Source organism: Rana temporaria, chromosome 5, assembly GCF_905171775.1.
Source record: "Rana temporaria chromosome 5, aRanTem1.1, whole genome shotgun sequence".
Classification (NCBI taxonomy): domain Eukaryota; kingdom Metazoa; phylum Chordata; class Amphibia; order Anura; family Ranidae; genus Rana; species Rana temporaria.
The window spans coordinates 327290135-327306968 of NC_053493.1; the positions used below are offsets into that span (position 1 = coordinate 327290135).

The 16834-nt window shown below is 44.9% G+C and overlaps 1 protein-coding gene across 1 annotated transcript in view; it reads left to right on the forward strand.

The window, feature by feature from the left end:
- RAB2A (RAB2A, member RAS oncogene family) overlaps window positions 1–16834 on the forward strand; it is a 124996-nt gene that overhangs the window by 64412 nt on the left and 43750 nt on the right. The window contains exon 5 of the mRNA XM_040354255.1: window positions 2805–2897. Within this exon, the coding sequence (XP_040210189.1) occupies window positions 2805–2897 (93 nt within the window). The remainder of the gene's footprint in view (window positions 1–2804; window positions 2898–16834) is intronic.

Here is a 16834-nt window from a genome sequence, read left to right on the forward strand (position 1 = left end):
GTTATTCACACATTTTGTGTGGAGCAAAGAAATCCAATCCTTGGATTTCCCAATGCTTTTGTTTAGCCAAAGCTCTCCCCGACATGAAAGGATGTGACGATGGATGCCAAGTTAACAGTTCCCTAACTGCCCAGGGGACCTAAAGTCTACAAGTTCACCTAGTCTAGAGTAGAAGTCGGACAAAACCACACCAGTGGCCTATATAAATCATCAAGGGGAGCACTGGAAGTCATACAGAGAAGAATTCAATCCGGATGGCCACACTCCAACAACAATTTCTAAAAACCATACAGCAAAAGATGCAATCAACAACTGACCTCTTTCACACCGTAACTACTGGTGCTTACTCATAGCACTGGAAGTCCAGTTGCTCTGAAAGAAACGTGTCTGAGACACTCCTGGTTGGAAACGCACATTTCAGTTCCTTGGCCATTCACATCCCTTTAGTAACCTGTGTGAGTGGTCTCTGCACCCAAAGATTTTGAACAAATTTATAGCCAAAACCAGGGATTCTATAGCCTTCACAGTAGGTGTTTTGGTGAGTTCTTGGACTGAATTGAAGCCGCTTTATTCCTTTCCTCTATTGCAGATCCTCACTCAACTGCTACAAAAGATAGAGGAAGCTGTTATGGTGGCTCTCATCGTACCATATTGGTCCAGAGGAATGTGGTACACAGACATACTGACTTCTCAGGGACAAACCTTGGCCTCTTCCAAACCAGACTTACTGGTCCAATGCCCTCTATCCATCCTGCTTCCCAGTCACTGTCTTTAAAGTGGTTGTAAACCCACAAAAAAACCTGCAAAACAGACATATTGTGCTAGTATGCATACTAGAGCTTTCTGAATTGCTTGCCTTAGATCAAAGCCCCTGTAGTGGTCCTCGTACACCGCCCCGGCCGGCGATCGCTCCCGGAGTTGATTCCGGGTATTTCGGACTCCGTTGCTGTGATTGGCTGGAGCCGTGATCAACTCACTCACGCGCATGCGCTGCCGGCATACTAGCTGAAGAAACGGCACGGACATACCATTGCTTTTTGTGTGCATGTGTCAATGATTTTGGTTTAGTAGATATCCGGGTTAGCTACAGGTAAGTCTTATCATAGGCTTACCTGTAGAAAAAAGTGGTTGTAAAGGGTTTACAGCCACTTTAAGGACATGGCTGTTGGAAACCCAAGTCTTAAAGGATTGGAGTATTTCAGATTTTTTTTTTTTTCTTTTTCCCGCTTCCTCAGAGCAAGAAGATTTAACTTCTTCAAGTTTTACCATAGAACTTGGAAGGCTTAATTTTCCCTGGTGTGAGGATAGCAAGCTGAGTCCCAAGGAATCATCTCATGCTTGTATTTTGGCTTTTCTTCAGTTTGGCATTGACTAGCGTCTCACCATGAGTATCCCTAAGGCACAGGTTTCTGCTTGATCCGTTTTAATTTCAGAAGCTTTTTGCTTTGCAGTTTCTAATTAAATGGGTTGTAAAGTTTATTTTTTATTTTTTTAATCTTCATGCATTAAGATAAACGCCTTCTGCTTCAGCTTGGGTGCCCCCATAGCAAGCTTCTATGGGGGCACCCAACAGGAGGGAAGGGCCAGGTGCACAGTAGAGGGACCCAAGAAGAGGAGGATCCAGGCTCCAGGCTGCTCTGTTCAAATACACTGCACAGAGCAGAGAAGTATAACATGTTTTTTTAGGGGGGGAAAAAAGACTTTACAATCGTTTTTAAGACTTTTCTTCAGAAAGTTGCTCATATAAATTCCCCAATTTGTCCCAATTTGTGTCGTCTCTTTGGGATCTTAACCTGGTACTTTCTGTTTTTCCGGGAGGACCTAACATGTAAAGTTGTCTTCATGGTCACCATTACTTTTATTAGGCATGTTTCTGAGTTGTCAGCTCTTCCTTGTAAAGAGCCCTTTCTTGTTTTGGACAAGGTGGTTTTATGACCACAACCACCTTTCTTCCTTAAGGGGACCCCTTCTTTTCACTCCAATGAGGGCATTGTGCTTCCTTCCCCTTGTCCTGCCCCAAAACATAAAGAATATGCCTGTATATGATCATGGCTGTCAGCATCCATCTGGAATCCAAGGCCTCAGTTTACAAGACAGTCTATTTTGGTCCTGGTTGAGGGCAATCAGGTTTACCACTCCATCATTGGCAGGTGTACCAGGCAACCTATCTCCAGGACTTACACCTTAGGGATGAAGTGCCTCCTTTTTCCTATCGGAGCCTGTTCCTCCAGGGCTGCTGATGTCACTTGGACTTTTCAGCCTCAAGCTCCTGCTTCCAAGATTTGCAAGGCCACCAATTTGGTTTTCTGCTCACATGGTCTCCCAGGTTCTACCAGATGGATGTTTTCTGCCCCACAAGGTGCTTCAAACTGTTATATCTTTCTTTCTTTCTTTCTTTCTTTTTTTGCCCGCCCACACCTGTTGCTTGAGTGTGTCCTATGGTCTATAAATAGGAGTCCTGTGATGTACGTTTTAAGATGAGCTTTTATTTCCAGTACATTCATTATCCTCAATTACAATACTGGACACAGACCCCTCCCATCTGTCTTGATCATTCCTTCTTGCTTGGTAAAGAAATAAAAAATGGAGCCTTGTGCAGTGGACAGGGTTTTAGGTATACGCTCAAAGTGGCTCTTGCCAGTTTTTTTCTCCCGTGTCGGTCACCTGAAGTTAGCCTGCATATAATCCATGGTCTATAATCACTAGTACTGTATGCCAAGAAAACTATTTGCACACGAGTCAAAAAAAATAATTCCGTAAATGAGTGCAATACTATTTATAGCTATGTTTGTTTTTGCATTCAGGAGAGACACATTTAACCATCTAACAACTTGGCTGGAAGATGCTCGCCAACATTCAAATTCCAATATGGTGATCATGTTAATTGCCAACAAAAGGTAAACCTTTTTTTTCCCCTTTTTATTGCTACTACTGCTGTTGGTCAATCATTGTATATATTGTTACCACTTAAGTGTACTGCTATATTTATTGGTGCCACTTACAAATCCTTCTGTAGCTTATCTGGTTATTTGGTGTTCAAAGAAGAGCTCTGGATTACACAGAGATGTTTCTAATATTACAGACTTTACAATAAATTAAAAAAAATTAAATTTTAAATATATCGGAACCCCCTACATCCATCAATAGAAGATTTAAGGTAACGAAAAATTGTAGGGAGGGCTCGTGCATCTGGGATGGGGAGCCTCTTCCTACAACTTGCAGCCTGGAAAGTCCAGACATCAGGCTGGATGACAGCTTAGATGAGGAAGAACTGGAAAAAATGGAGGGAGACGCATATTAGGGGAGATGGAAAGGCTGCTCGCCCCGGAATTGCATGGAAGAGAGGGTTCCCCATTGGGGCTTTTAGGCAGCAAGAAATTTTTTGGGGAAATAACGTTGTTGTATAAATTATTGTTTATTGCCAAAGATTACGGATATCACAAGGGTACAAAGGTACAAAGAGGGTCACAGGGTGATAACAATATATAGGTTGAAAACATATGACATTGCTGGATGCAGTGAGCATGACATGATTGCATAACATGATTGCAACAAAACTTTGACAGTAGGAGGCTATATGTAATAAATAGTATATAATAATGAAAACCCCATGAGCGGTGCTGTAGCCCTGATGCGTTTCGACCAGTTGGGTCTCTTCAGGGGGCTGGGATTTCTAGAAAATATATATAGAGAGAGTATAATAATTACATATGATCAAAAATAAATAAATGAGAGGACATAGGTCAACACGCATCATAAAAAATTAGCCATAATAATTTCATAATTACCACTAAGGCAAAACAATGGGCAATGTATAAGACCATGGGGTGGACCGGTGGGGCCCAGGTTGCCCCCACCCTCCAACAGCGGGCGGCCTGACCAGAACAGCTTTCAGGGAGCCGCATGATGAACGCCCCCAGGGGCAGCGGAGGAGCAGTCCTACAAGAAAAACACCCATGATGATCCATGATTAGATTAATTAATATTAGAAGAATGTATGAATTCCAGGGGGCTGTTAAATAACAGCTGGCCCATATGTATGTATCGTAGTAGGTATGTAGAATGTAACATGGGCTAGGGCAAATGTTGGTGACCAACATTTGTAGAGAAGAGCAAGGGCATCCATAGAGTCCAAAAGGAGTAGGTTGGTAGGTAAGAGTGTCAAAGTTTTGTTGCAATCATGTTATGCAATCATGTCATGCTCACTGCATCCAGCAACGTCATATGTTTTCAACCTATATATTATCACCCTGTGACCCTCTTTGTACCTTTGTACCCTTGTGATATCCGTAATCTTTGGCAATAAACAATAATTTATACAACAACGTTATTTCCCAAAAAAAATTCTTGCTGCCTAAAAGCCCCAATGGGGAACCCTCTCTTCCAGATGAGGAAGAACATCTCCACGCAAAGTACTCCCAGAAATCCCCACCAAGAACTCACCAGATGTGTTTGACACCTTACCTTTCCTCCACTCCACTGTACAGGCCCCTTTTTTTATTCCTCAATTTTCCACTCCACCATACCAAGAGACAAACAGCAGTGTACGATAGTGTGGGGTTCTTTATTAAATTGTGCTAAAAAACAGCCAAAAAATGTGCGACGGGGAGAGTTTTCAAATGTAGAGATAGTCAGCATGGAACATTGTCCAGAGGGTAGTATTGGGGGCATTAGTGGTAGAATGACTAAAGCACATAAACCCAAGGTAAGTATAGTAACAAGTCCTAATTGCAATCTCTGAACACCCAATAAGAGAGAGTATGCGACCGGTCTAAACTATGTGGCATGTTCACCAATGCCAGGAGCCTGGCCGACAAGATGGACGGACTAGAGATACCTTTGTACAAGGAGGATTTGGATTTTGTGGGAATTTCCCCTAATCGTCTTTCAGGACAGCCATCTGAGACCTTGGCTCTTTTCCTCTGGAGGAAACACGGCACCAACCTCCTATAAATTTCCTCCTTCCCTGCTGGTCCTCAGTTATTTGTGTTTCCTCCAGAGGGGAGACACCGTTGGGAATCAGCCAGGTGAGTCAAGGGAGGCTCAGGCAGACGGTCCAGAAAGAGAGAAGGGGCTCTTGGGAGAAGACCAGGTTACTAACCTGTGTAGGATGGCCGCCCTCACATCCCTGAGCGCAGGTGTAGGTCGGGGGGCTCTGTTTTTTTTTAGACACAAAGTGCGGTGTAAGGAGTGCAGCCAGCGTCCCATGCTCGAATCTGCGTGTGGCTGCAGCAAGAATGGGGATTCCAGAGCGCATGCCATGCCGGGTATTGGGACCCCTTGGAGCCGACGGCGGGTGACGTCATGTCCGGCATACGGGGGGCGTGCACTTCCGGGTTCGCGGCTTCCGGTTCCGGCCGCGAAACTCAAAAACGGAGCCAGGCAGAGGCTGGAGGGAGCTGCAATCGCTGTAGAGACAGCAGAAGCAGCGCTGGTGACACGGATATGTCGGGGACAGAAGGCAAAGATACTGCTCCAGCAGAGACCAGCTCCAGCCATGTTAAGGTAAGGGGAACCTAGGGTGGACCTTCCCTCTCCTAAAAACCCACCACCCCTCTCCCCACAGGGAAATGGGGAGGCGGATCGATCCCTCAGTGTCAGAGGGTGATTCATAGGGCCCCTAGTGAGGCAAGCCCAAATGAAGGCACTGTGCACCTGCCGTGGGCAGGGGGAAGGTTACAGTACTAATTTTGAGGTATATCTTTTCCCTTATGTCTTTCAGAAAACTGACAAAGATAAGACCGCCCACAGTTCAAAGAAAAAGTTTCCTTCTTGCAAAGTCACACTTAGAGTCCTAGAAGAAAGCTATTTGTAGCGACTGTATTAACAAACTAGTACAGGAGCATACTGCGGAACAGAGTGATCTGGCATCTTCTGTTAAGGAATTGTCCAACACCTTTGAATCTTTTAAAACATTTTTTGAAGCGTTTCAGATTCCGCAGCTTCAGTCAGCTACTTCTCCTGTACAGGCAGCAGTTATTTTACTGGAATTAAGACCTTCCACCAGTGCAGGCCCTTCAATAGCTCCTAGAGAGGAGCCAGAAGAGGAACCTGACAGCGCAGTGTCCGGTTCCCAAGAATCAGAGGAGGAGGCGGCTCAGGAAGGTGATTCCAGGAAGCCCTCCCGTTATAAGCTCTCATTGGAGGATGTTGATCACCTCTTGGGAGCCATTTATACCACTCTGGGTATACAAACAGAGAAAAAAATCCCTATCCCTGCGTGACCAGATGTATGATGGTTTAGGAGAACAGGAAAAGAGGAATTTTCCAGTTCATGAAGTCTTGGTGGAAGCGATTAAAAAAGAATGGCAGGAACCAGAAAGAAAACCGTCTTTTTAAAGCATTCGAGAAAAAAAAATGATTTCCATTTTCAGATGGCCCATCCTCAATATGGAACAAAATACCAAAGCTAGATGCTGCCTTTTCACAAGTATCAAGGCATACCGATCTAGCATTTGAGGATATGGGCATCTTATCCGAAGCAATGGATAAAAAAAATGGATTAGTTATTAAAAAAGTCATGGGACTCCACACTGGGAAGTTTAAAACCAGCAATGGCAGTCACGGTAGTAGCCAGAAATATGGAGTTCTGGTTAAACCAAATCCAGGCTCACATTGAGGAAGGAACTGCGAAGGAGCAAATTCTATCCTCCATTTTTACACTGCTCAGAGCCATAGCTTATATCGCAGACGCCTCAGCTGAACTCGTACGGATGGCAGCTAGATCATCCGCACTAGCCAACTCCACAAGAAGGGCTCTATGGTTGAAGACATGGCAGGGGGACTGCACGTCTAAAACCAAATTATGCGGCATCCCGTTTACAGGAGACTTGCTGTTTGGGCCAGGGTTGGAAAAAGTGCAAGACCGTACAGCGGATAAAAAGAAAGCATTTTCGCTGAAACGCAAAGCACCTTGAAGTCAGCCACAGCAGACCAAAAGGAGACAAAAGAATACAAATTGGGTCCCAAAAGGTCCCCGTTTTACAAAACCTAAGGCAGACAATCAGAAAAGGCCTTGGGCCCAGAAAGGGAAAGGCAAAGGAGGAGCGATTTTTCGTCCTTCTGAACAAATCTATGACAAAAAATGACAGGTTGCTCGCAGTGGGAGGAAGACTGGGGGCCTTCTTCCCGCAGTGGGAAAAGATAACATCAATCAATTCATCTTAAGAATAATAAAGGACGGTTATCATCTGGAGTTCTCCAAACCACCACCAAACAAATTTTACTTAACAAAGCTTCCAAGAAACAGAGGGAAAGCCGAAGGATTAATGAAAGCCTTAGAGGATCTCAAGAAACAGGAAGTAGTTACGGAGGTACCCAAGGAAGAAAAAGGACTCGGGTTTTACTCCCACATATTCGGAGTACAGAAACTCGGAAAGGTCAGACCAATCCTAAACCTCAAACCCCTGAATGTGTCCATAACCTACAAAGAGATTCAGGATGGACTCGATATATTCAGTGAAGGCCTTACTACCTCCAAACTGTTTCCTGGTCTCCCTAGACTTGAAGGACGCATACCTGCACATCCCAATACACAGTGTCAAAAGTTTCTAAGGCTAGCGATAGAAACGGAAAACAAGACCATACACCTACAGTTCCAAGCCTTACACTTCGACCTTTCCTCTTCACCCAGGATCTTCACAAAGATCCTGGTGGAAGCCCTGGCACCCTTGCGAGTAAAAGGCATATCCATCATCACCTATTTAGACGATCTGCTTTTGTTTGCAGAATCCCCAGAGAGGTTAAGAAAAAACCTCAATCACACAGACCTTTCTAAAATGTCTGGGGTGGATAATGTGGAAAAATCCAACCTACAACCCACTCAACAGATTACATACCTGGGATATGTGATGGATTCTGTTCAGCAAAAGATTTTTCTACCCAAAGAGAAAATGGAAAAAATACAAAAGGAAGCCAGGGCAATTCAGGTAAACTTGCCATGTACCATCAGAAAAGTGATGTCAACACTGGGGTTACTAACATCTGCAATCCCAGCAGTACAATGGGCAGCCTTGCATTTTCGACCACTGCAAATGTTCCTATTAAAGATTTGGGTTCACAAGCAGGAGTCCTTGGACACTCAGTTTCTAATTCCAACAAAGGTAAAAAGAACCCTATGGTGGTGGAGGACATTCGAAAATGTGACCAAAGGTCGGCTGTGGACACTTCCCATTTCCCAGATCCTTACCACGGACGCAAGTGGCGTAGGATGGGGGGCGCATCTAGGCTCCCAGGAAAACTCAAGGGACGTGGGAAAAGGGAGAGAGGATGAGCTCATCCAACTGGAAGGAATTGAAAGCAGTAGGGCTTGCACTTCAATCCTTCCAGAAAGAGCTAAAAGGACATCACTTACAAATCAGGTCCGACAACGCCTCGGTCATTGCCTACATAAACAAGCAGGGTGGAACAAGAAGTGGAACCCTGTGGGCACTAGCAGAGGAAATCCTGAGATGGGGAGAGGAAAACATACTCTCTCTCTCTATCAGCAATCCACCTAAAGGGGGATTTAAACACAGTAGCGGATTTTCTCAGCAGGACACAAGTGAAAGAAGGCGACTGGGAGTTAAACCAAGAGGTGTTCAAACAAATCATGCAAAAATGGGGAACACCTTGGGTGGACCTATTTGCATCACGGAGAAACAAAGTCTGAGTATTCTTTTCTCTGGAAAGAGAAGACTGAGCACTAGGAGTGGATGCGATGGCACAAAGGTGGACATTCAGGATATGTTATGCCTTTCCTCCACCAGTATTGATACCAGCAGTAATAAGAAAGCTTTGTGAAGAGAACACACCTTGTTCAACAGCTCTTATGATTGGTTAGTTTTGCACTCCTGTGACCCATTTTTAGCGGAGAGCGGTGTCTGAAGTCCGCTCTCCGCTGACGTCACTGCCATCAGTCGAGGCAGTGCATCATTCCGACTTCCCAAGTCTGGATCTGCCAGTTTCCTTGATTGATGGCAGTCTCAGAGAGATGCTGAGATGACTCCTCCCCGCCCCTCCACAGCTCTGGAGAAGCGAGCTGCTGACTGACAGTCAGCAGCTCTCCTCTCTGGCTCTGTGAAAACCAAGCCATCGGCGATGTTCGGTGGCTTGGTTCTGTACAGAGACGGTGGGGGACAGCTGCAGTATCGGTCTAATGTTGCATCCACATAGGTAAGTATGAATAGGAAATTAAAAAAAACGTTGACGTTAGGCCCCGGATGTCGGCATGAGATCAGTGCATTTTTATTTATTCCCCCCCCCCGGTCTCATGCTTTCCAGCCTGGAGGAGGGATGTGGGGGTCTTATTGACCCCGCATCTCTCCATAAATAGGGCATGTCACAATATATTCCTATTTTAACCACTTAAGGACCGGACCAATATGCTGCCTAAAGACCCAAGGTGTTTTTACAGTTCGGGACTGCTTTGCTTTAACAGACAATTGCGCGGTCGTGCGACGTGGCTCCCAAACAAAATTGGCGTCCTTTTTTCCCCACAAATAGAGCTTTCTTTTGGTGGTATTTGATCACCTCATCGGTTTTTATTTTTTGCGCTATAAACAAAAATAGAGCGACAATTTTGAAAAAAATGCAATATTTTTTACTTTTTGCTATAATAAATATCCCCCAAAAACATATATAAATTTGTTTCTTCAGTTTAGGCCGATACGTATTCTTGTACCTATTTTTGGTAAAAAAATATCGCAATAAGCATTTATCGATTGGTTTGCGCAAAATTTATAGCGTTTACAAAATAGGGGATAGTTTTATTGCATTTTTATTATTATTTTTTTTACTACTAATGGCGGCGATCAGCGTTTTTTTTTTTTTCCGTGACTGCGACATTATGGCGGACACTTCGGACAATTTTGACTCATTTTTGGGACCATTGTCATTTTCACAACAAAAAATGCATTTAAATTGCATTCTTTATTGTGAAAATGACAGTTGCAGTTTGGGAGTTAACCACAGGGGGCGCTGTAGGATTTAGTGTACACTTAGTGTGTGTTTACAATTGTAGGGGGGTGTGGCTGTAGGAATGACGTCATCGATCGAGTCTCCCCTATAAAGGGGATCACTCGATCGATGCAGCGCCATAGTGAAGCACGGGGAAGCCGTGTTTACATACGGCTCTCCCCGTTCTTCAGCTCCGGGGAGCGATCGCGACGTAGCGGCTATAAACAAATAGCCGCGCCGTCGTCCCGGATCGCTCCCCGAGGGAACCCGACCGCCGCATGTAGCGGGGGAGGGTCGCGATTGGACCCCCGACCCACGTCTAGGCAGGGACGTACAGGTACGCCAATGTGCCTGTACGTGCCATTCTGCCGACGTATATGTACATGCGGCGGTCGGGAAGTGGTTAAAAGGGATGTTTACATTCTTTGGAATAGGAATAAAAGTGATCAAGTATATATACTTTTTAAAAATATATATATATCCCCCCTGTAGCTTGCACTCAGAAGCGAACACACACGTAAGTCCCTCCCACATATGTCAATTCTGATTAAACCACACATGTGAGGTATCGCCGCGTGCGTTGGCGTGCAAGCAGAAATTCTAGTACTAGACCTTCCCCGTAACTCTAAACTGATAACCTGGAAAAAAAATTGAAGTGTCGCCTATGGAGATTTTTAAGTACCAAAGTTTGGCACCATTCCAAAACATGTTGGGTATCTATTTACTTGACGTAACATCATCTTTCACATTAGACAAAAAAATTGGGCTAACTTAACTGTTTTGTGTGTGTGTGTGTGTGTGTGTTTTTTTTTTTAGTTTTTTTTTTTAGTTTTTATTCATGAAACACTTTTTTCCCCCCAAAAAAAAAGGTGTTTGAAAAATTATTGTGCAAGATAAAAAGTTGCAATGACCGCCATTTTATTCCCTAGGGTGTCTGCTAAAAAAACAATGTTTGGGGGTTCGGAGTACCGTATTTATCGGGGTATAGCGCGCACCCCCAACCTGGAAGGGAAATCTAAAAAAAAAAAAACACTTACAGTTTGAATGCCCCTCGTCGGTGTCTTGCCCGGCATCCATCAGCAGCCTTGTCCGCTTTCCGCGCTGTGTTTGAACGCCGCCGACATATACCGAGCGCAGTACACTGGGGCACGCTCGGCTTCTAGGAGGCGTCACAGAGCGCGAGCGAAGCCTGGCCGAATGTACCCGGGTGTACTGTGCTCGGTATATGTCGGTGGCGCAGTTCGAACTCAGCGCGGGTATCGGCATATATGGTGCACCCACGATTTCCCCCTTATTTTAAGGGGGGAAAAAGTGCGCGGTATACGCCGATAAATACGGTAATTTTCTCTCTATGTAGGAGAGGAGTGCCAGAATTGGCCCGGTATGAAAGTGGTTAATCAATGATTTTTATCCACCCTGGTTATAAAACACATCAAATATTGTCATACGATTGCCAGGATAGTACATGACCACTTTTTGGAAAGTTTTCACCCCCCAAGTTGGTCAGTCAGTTTTTGCATATTGAGGAAAATGTAATAATCCCAAAAAACAGAAAATATTGTGCCCGAGTGCACATGTCCCTACACAGTATATTCGTGCCCATTGCTTTTTGTATTGTGCTGACAGTCGGTGGACACCATATATTTCATGTGTCTCTTTGCAATTTTGTTTTATCACTTCAATGAGACTCGTTTGCTTTGTTGCCCTCTATACAAATTTACCTCTGTATTTACTTTCTCTATGGTGGCAGTTTTTTATTGTTTTGTTCAGAATGTTTTTAGTTTTGCTTTTCAAGACATGGGGAGAGCTGATCACACCACTCTACACGTGTGTGAGGAGGGAGTGTCCTCTATATGGAGGTTTTTGTGGGTCAGTCTTCCTTTGGGTTTGAAGAAGCACAATGTATGCGTGAAACGTCATCACCCCTTGGTCCATCGTCCTGGTGGCAGTCTTTCAATAAACCTGTTGGTTGGATGTTGGTGTGAAGCTATTTTTTTTACTTGGCCAGGGTCAGCGGCTGGAGTGAAGCTGTAATATGTCCTGGGATCCTAGGATCGGTCAACTCAGACCGACTCACACAGCTGTTCAAAGCCCTGCATCTATAAAACTGCATTAATAAATTACAACTTCCTTTGTTGTAGGAGGAAGGGGAGTCATCTCTAATGTAAACATTTGATTGCTCCTCACAGGGATTACATGGTATAGAGCCACTCAGGTCAGGTAACTCAGGATTCGACAAACCCCGGGTGCCAGGTCGCATTTGCAACTAGAACGGGGCGGCACAGCTGGGGTATCCTGTCTCCGTGCGCACCCCCCCCTCTGTGAAATCACGTTGGGCCGTGCTGGCTGGTCATTGAGGCTACGGCCTTCTGAAGTCCTATGCTTCCTTCTGGAATCTGGCGTCCTCTTGTGGTGGACGTTGGTATGACATATATATTTTTTATTCTAGCACCCTAGAGAATAAAATGGCGGTCGTAGCAAAACTTTCTGTCACACCGTATTTGCGCAGCGGTCTTACAAGCGCACTTTTTTTGGGAAGAAATACTTTCTCTTTCGTCCATGGACGGACACAGCTTCCTTATACTCTTAACTGTAGGGTTATGTTCCGTCTATTAGGAGAGGACTAGGCAGACATGTTGATGGTTAAAACATGTAATCTTTAGCAAAGCTGAAACAGCCCCGCCCAGGGGGAGGTCCCTCTGGTCATAACCCCTCTTACTGCACTGAGCAGCTCCAGTTTTTTTCTGCCTAGTAGAGAAGGACCTGGCTCCCTTTTTGGGCCCATGGTCCTGAACTTTTTATTTTTAAAATTGTTTTTATTTATTATTTGATCCTGAGATCTTCTATCAACTGCCAGCTGGGTGACAGGCTGGATAATATAGATCCTTGTAGTGTCTCAACCCCCCCAGTCCAGCCATCGAGCGTGAGCAGGCTACATGCTGGGTCGGCCAATACATACCCTATTGCTCCAGGGGTGGCGGTGAGCTTTATGCTTCGGGGCTCACTTATGGCCGGGCTACTGCTGTCTGTGTCACCGTGGGCCTTGGCCGACGGCTACTCCGTAGTGCGGAGTGGGTCTGTCAGGAACACGCCAGCAGTCCTCGCAGGGACGGGTAAGTACTTTTTCTCCTGTCTTGGCAGGATGGTTCAGCTGGGCTTTCCTAGGGGGGGGTGGGGTAGTTGATTAGGGGGTCTCTTGTCCTCCCTTTCCTCTCCCCCTTGTCCCTTCCATCCTCCCTCATGCATGGGTCTGCTGTGACTGACTGGGGTGTACCTGAGGTATTTTTTGGGTCCTGACTGGGGCTGTGGGGGTGTCCGGGTCTGCTCTGTGTAGGGTGGTCTGTCACTGGGGGGGCCCTCCGCTCAGGGACAAACTGTTGGGTTGTGGCAGGCTATCGTTTATTGTGTGTCTGGTGTGTGGAGAGTGATTAACACTGGGGTTCAAGCTTACAGGATAGCTGGAGGAACCCTAGAAGTGTGTAGTAATTGCTAGACTGTTTCCCAACCCTTAGAGTGCACCAGATAGTATGTAAGATTCGTATCTTTGTGTGTGGTCAGCTAGCTGGATTTGAGTGGAGGACACAGGTAGTGCGGGCTGTGAAGGTATCGCAGCCAGTCTTGCATGCTCAGTAGAAGTTCCCCCTTATTCCCTTAGTTCCTCATATAGTCCCGTCACGAAACGCACGTCAGTTAGTCGCCGTAGGCGAACGCAATCATGACAGTATCGGCCTTTCATCTGAATGAGGACATTGTACTTTCATCCTTGTGTCCTCAGCTATCACATCACAAGGAGGCTGCGTTGCATTTCTTAGACGTGGTACGTGCTCTACGGGTGTACCTGTCTGCTACGGCTCAGACTCACTGTTTGTATGTATCAGTGTCTGGTCCAAAGAAAGGCCTGGTGGTCTCGTCGGCCACCATTTCTCGGTGGATCAGACAGATCGTGATTCAGGCTTACGCCCTGAAAGGGCGGGCACATCCTTTTCTTGTCACGGTGCATTCGATCAGGGCAATTGGTGCTTCCTGACCTTTCCGACATCAAGCGTCTGTCTCACAGGTGTGTAAGGCGGCGACCTGGTCGTCCGTTCACACTTTCACTAAGTTTTACAAGGTTGATGTAAGTGCATCTTCAGATGCTTGCTTCGACCGCAAAGTTTTGCAGGCTGCAGTTTAAGGTTACATCTCCTCCGTTAAGGAGCTCTGGTGTGTTGGGGTGAAGTTTGGTTTTTGATTACTGTTTCCCACCCATAATTTTCTGACACTGCTTGGGGACGTCCCTACAGTCAATAGTATAAGGAAGCTGTGTCTGTCCATGGACAAAAGAGAAAATAGGATTTTTGTACTTGCCATAAAATCCTTTTCTCTGAAGTCCATGGATGGACACGGCACCCACTCCTCCTTTTTCATTTTGTGTTTGTACTGCTTTGAGGAGCTGAGCTGCTCAGTGCAGTGAGAGGGGTTATGACCAGAGGGACTGCCCCCTGGGCGGGGCTGTTTCAGCTTTGCTGAAGATTACATGTTTTAACCATTAACCCGGAACATAACCCTACAGTCAAGAGTATAAGGAAGCTGTGTCCGTCCATGGACTTCAGAGAAAAGGATTTTACGGTAAGTACAAAAATCCTTTTTTTTTTTAATAATAAAAAAGACAGTAAAGTTAGCCAAATTTTTCTTTTTTTTTATATTGTGAAAGATAATGTTACGCGAGTAAATTGATACCCAACATCTGACGCTTCAAAATTGCTCCCACTCCTGGAATAGCGACACATTTTAACCCTTTAATATCCCCATTGGCAACGTTTAAAAAATTCTACAGGTTGCATGTTTTGAGTTGGAGGGGGTCTAGGGCTAGAATTTTTGCTCTCACGATTGCGGCGATACCTCACGTGTGGTTTGAACACAGCTTTTATATGCGGGCACTACTCACGTATGCGTTCGCTTCTGCACACGAGCTCGGCGGGACAGGGCGCATTCCTGGCTCCTAACTTTTTTAGCTGGCTCCTAGATTCCATGCAAATTTTGTCAAAACCTGAGTTAACTTTAGCTGTGATCTGAACTGTTGAGTGACACAGCTTTGGATTGTCACAGGGCATGATGAATGTCTCAGACAAATCGGGAAGGTAAATGTGTGAGGTTTTTTTTCCTCCAAAAAATTGAATTGCAACGTGGAAACCATTATATGATTTTACATTTTGACATTAAATTCACTTACTTTAGGATTGGGCTGTTTAAAGTCAGCTTGATGGCTGTTTTACTGTACACTAAAAGTGAGTACAACTAGAGAAAATGTACTGCTATTTTTTACACCTAAACATGTAGTTAAAGGTATGAGAATCAAGCTCCAGAAGTGCACCATGTATCATTGGCATCTTTTATCCATTTTGCTTTGCGTTCTAGGAATGAGTAATGATATGTATTTATTAGAGGGAAGATCTGTCCTTTCATAGCTGTTATTACTAATTAGCCCAAACCTTTATCTGGCAGGCCAGAAAAAGCCGCAGCCTTTAGTAGACTCTCGGCCCCCACCATCGCTGCTCATTCCCCCTGTAGCTCTGATGTCACTGCTAATTGTGCTTTAGCTGATCCCATTAAAGGTATTAGTTTGAAAGATTGCATGACACTAGTCAGGTAATATTCTATGTCTGTAGTAGTGTAAAAGAAGCTGAGCTGTATTTTTTCTGCACACGATTAATATTGTGGTCCTTTTTGTACATACACAAGAATGCAGCAATGCATTGACCATGCAGCAGCATTTGTAACCAAGTGTGCTATAACCTTAGAATGCCTCTTACCTCCCTTAGTTTTATCTGGAAAACACATATTTGTATTTTTAGAAGCAATGTGTCCAGTTCAGATCTTTTTGTTTTTGTGCATGTCAGGTGGGCTCCAGGTATAGACACTTATAAATGTGTTTATTTTAATTACAAAAAAATGGAGTAGCGCTGAATAAAATGAAATGGAGGCCTTCAAAGGACAGAAGGCTGTGTGAAACACAATGTCTATCAAGGTAGTGTAATATACATGAGTGAAAACAATTAATAATAGTCCATGTGAAAATCAAGTTCGGAGCGTGACACCCCAATGTGAATCAGGTTAAGTGAAGTCTGGCTCCAATGAAAGAAATGCGACTTGCTGACCCTTACCACAAAGAAAGATCCTAACGGACCAAGTCAAGCTGGATTCGCTGGGTATGCTGGAGAGGATCCTCTCTGTATATACAATCCCTCCAGGGGTCACCAATCGATGAGTGAAGCGACAATTGGATAAAGAAATAACAGCAGGGTATGAGAAAAAGCCGGCCGGCGTGTCAGAACGGATCCTCAGATTGCGGTGACGTCAGCACGTCGCCTCCCAACGTTTCGTCTGCTCTAGACGTGGTCACGGGAATGTAGTCACGGGAATGTAGACGTGGTCACATTCCCGTGACCACGTCTAGAGCAGACGAAACGTTGGGAGGCGACGTGCTGACGTCACCGCAATCTGAGGATCCGTTCTGACACGCCGGCCGGCTTTTTCTCATACCCTGCTGTTATTTCTTTATCCAATTGTCGCTTCACTGATCGATTGGTGACCCCTGGAGGGATTGTATATACAGAGAGGATCCTCTCCAGCATACCCAGCGAATCCAGCTTGACTTGGTCTGTTAGGATCTTTCTTTGTGGTAAGGGTCAGCAAGTCGCATTTCTTTCATTGGAGCCAGACTTCACTTAACCTGATTCACATTGGGGTGTCACGCTCCGAACTTGATTTTCACATGGACTATTATTAATTGTTTTCACTCATGTATATTACACTACCTTGATAGACATTGTGTTTCACACAGCCTTCTGTCCTTTGAAGGCCTCCATTTCATTTTATTCAGCGCTACTCCATTTTTTTGTATCAGATTTTATGTTAG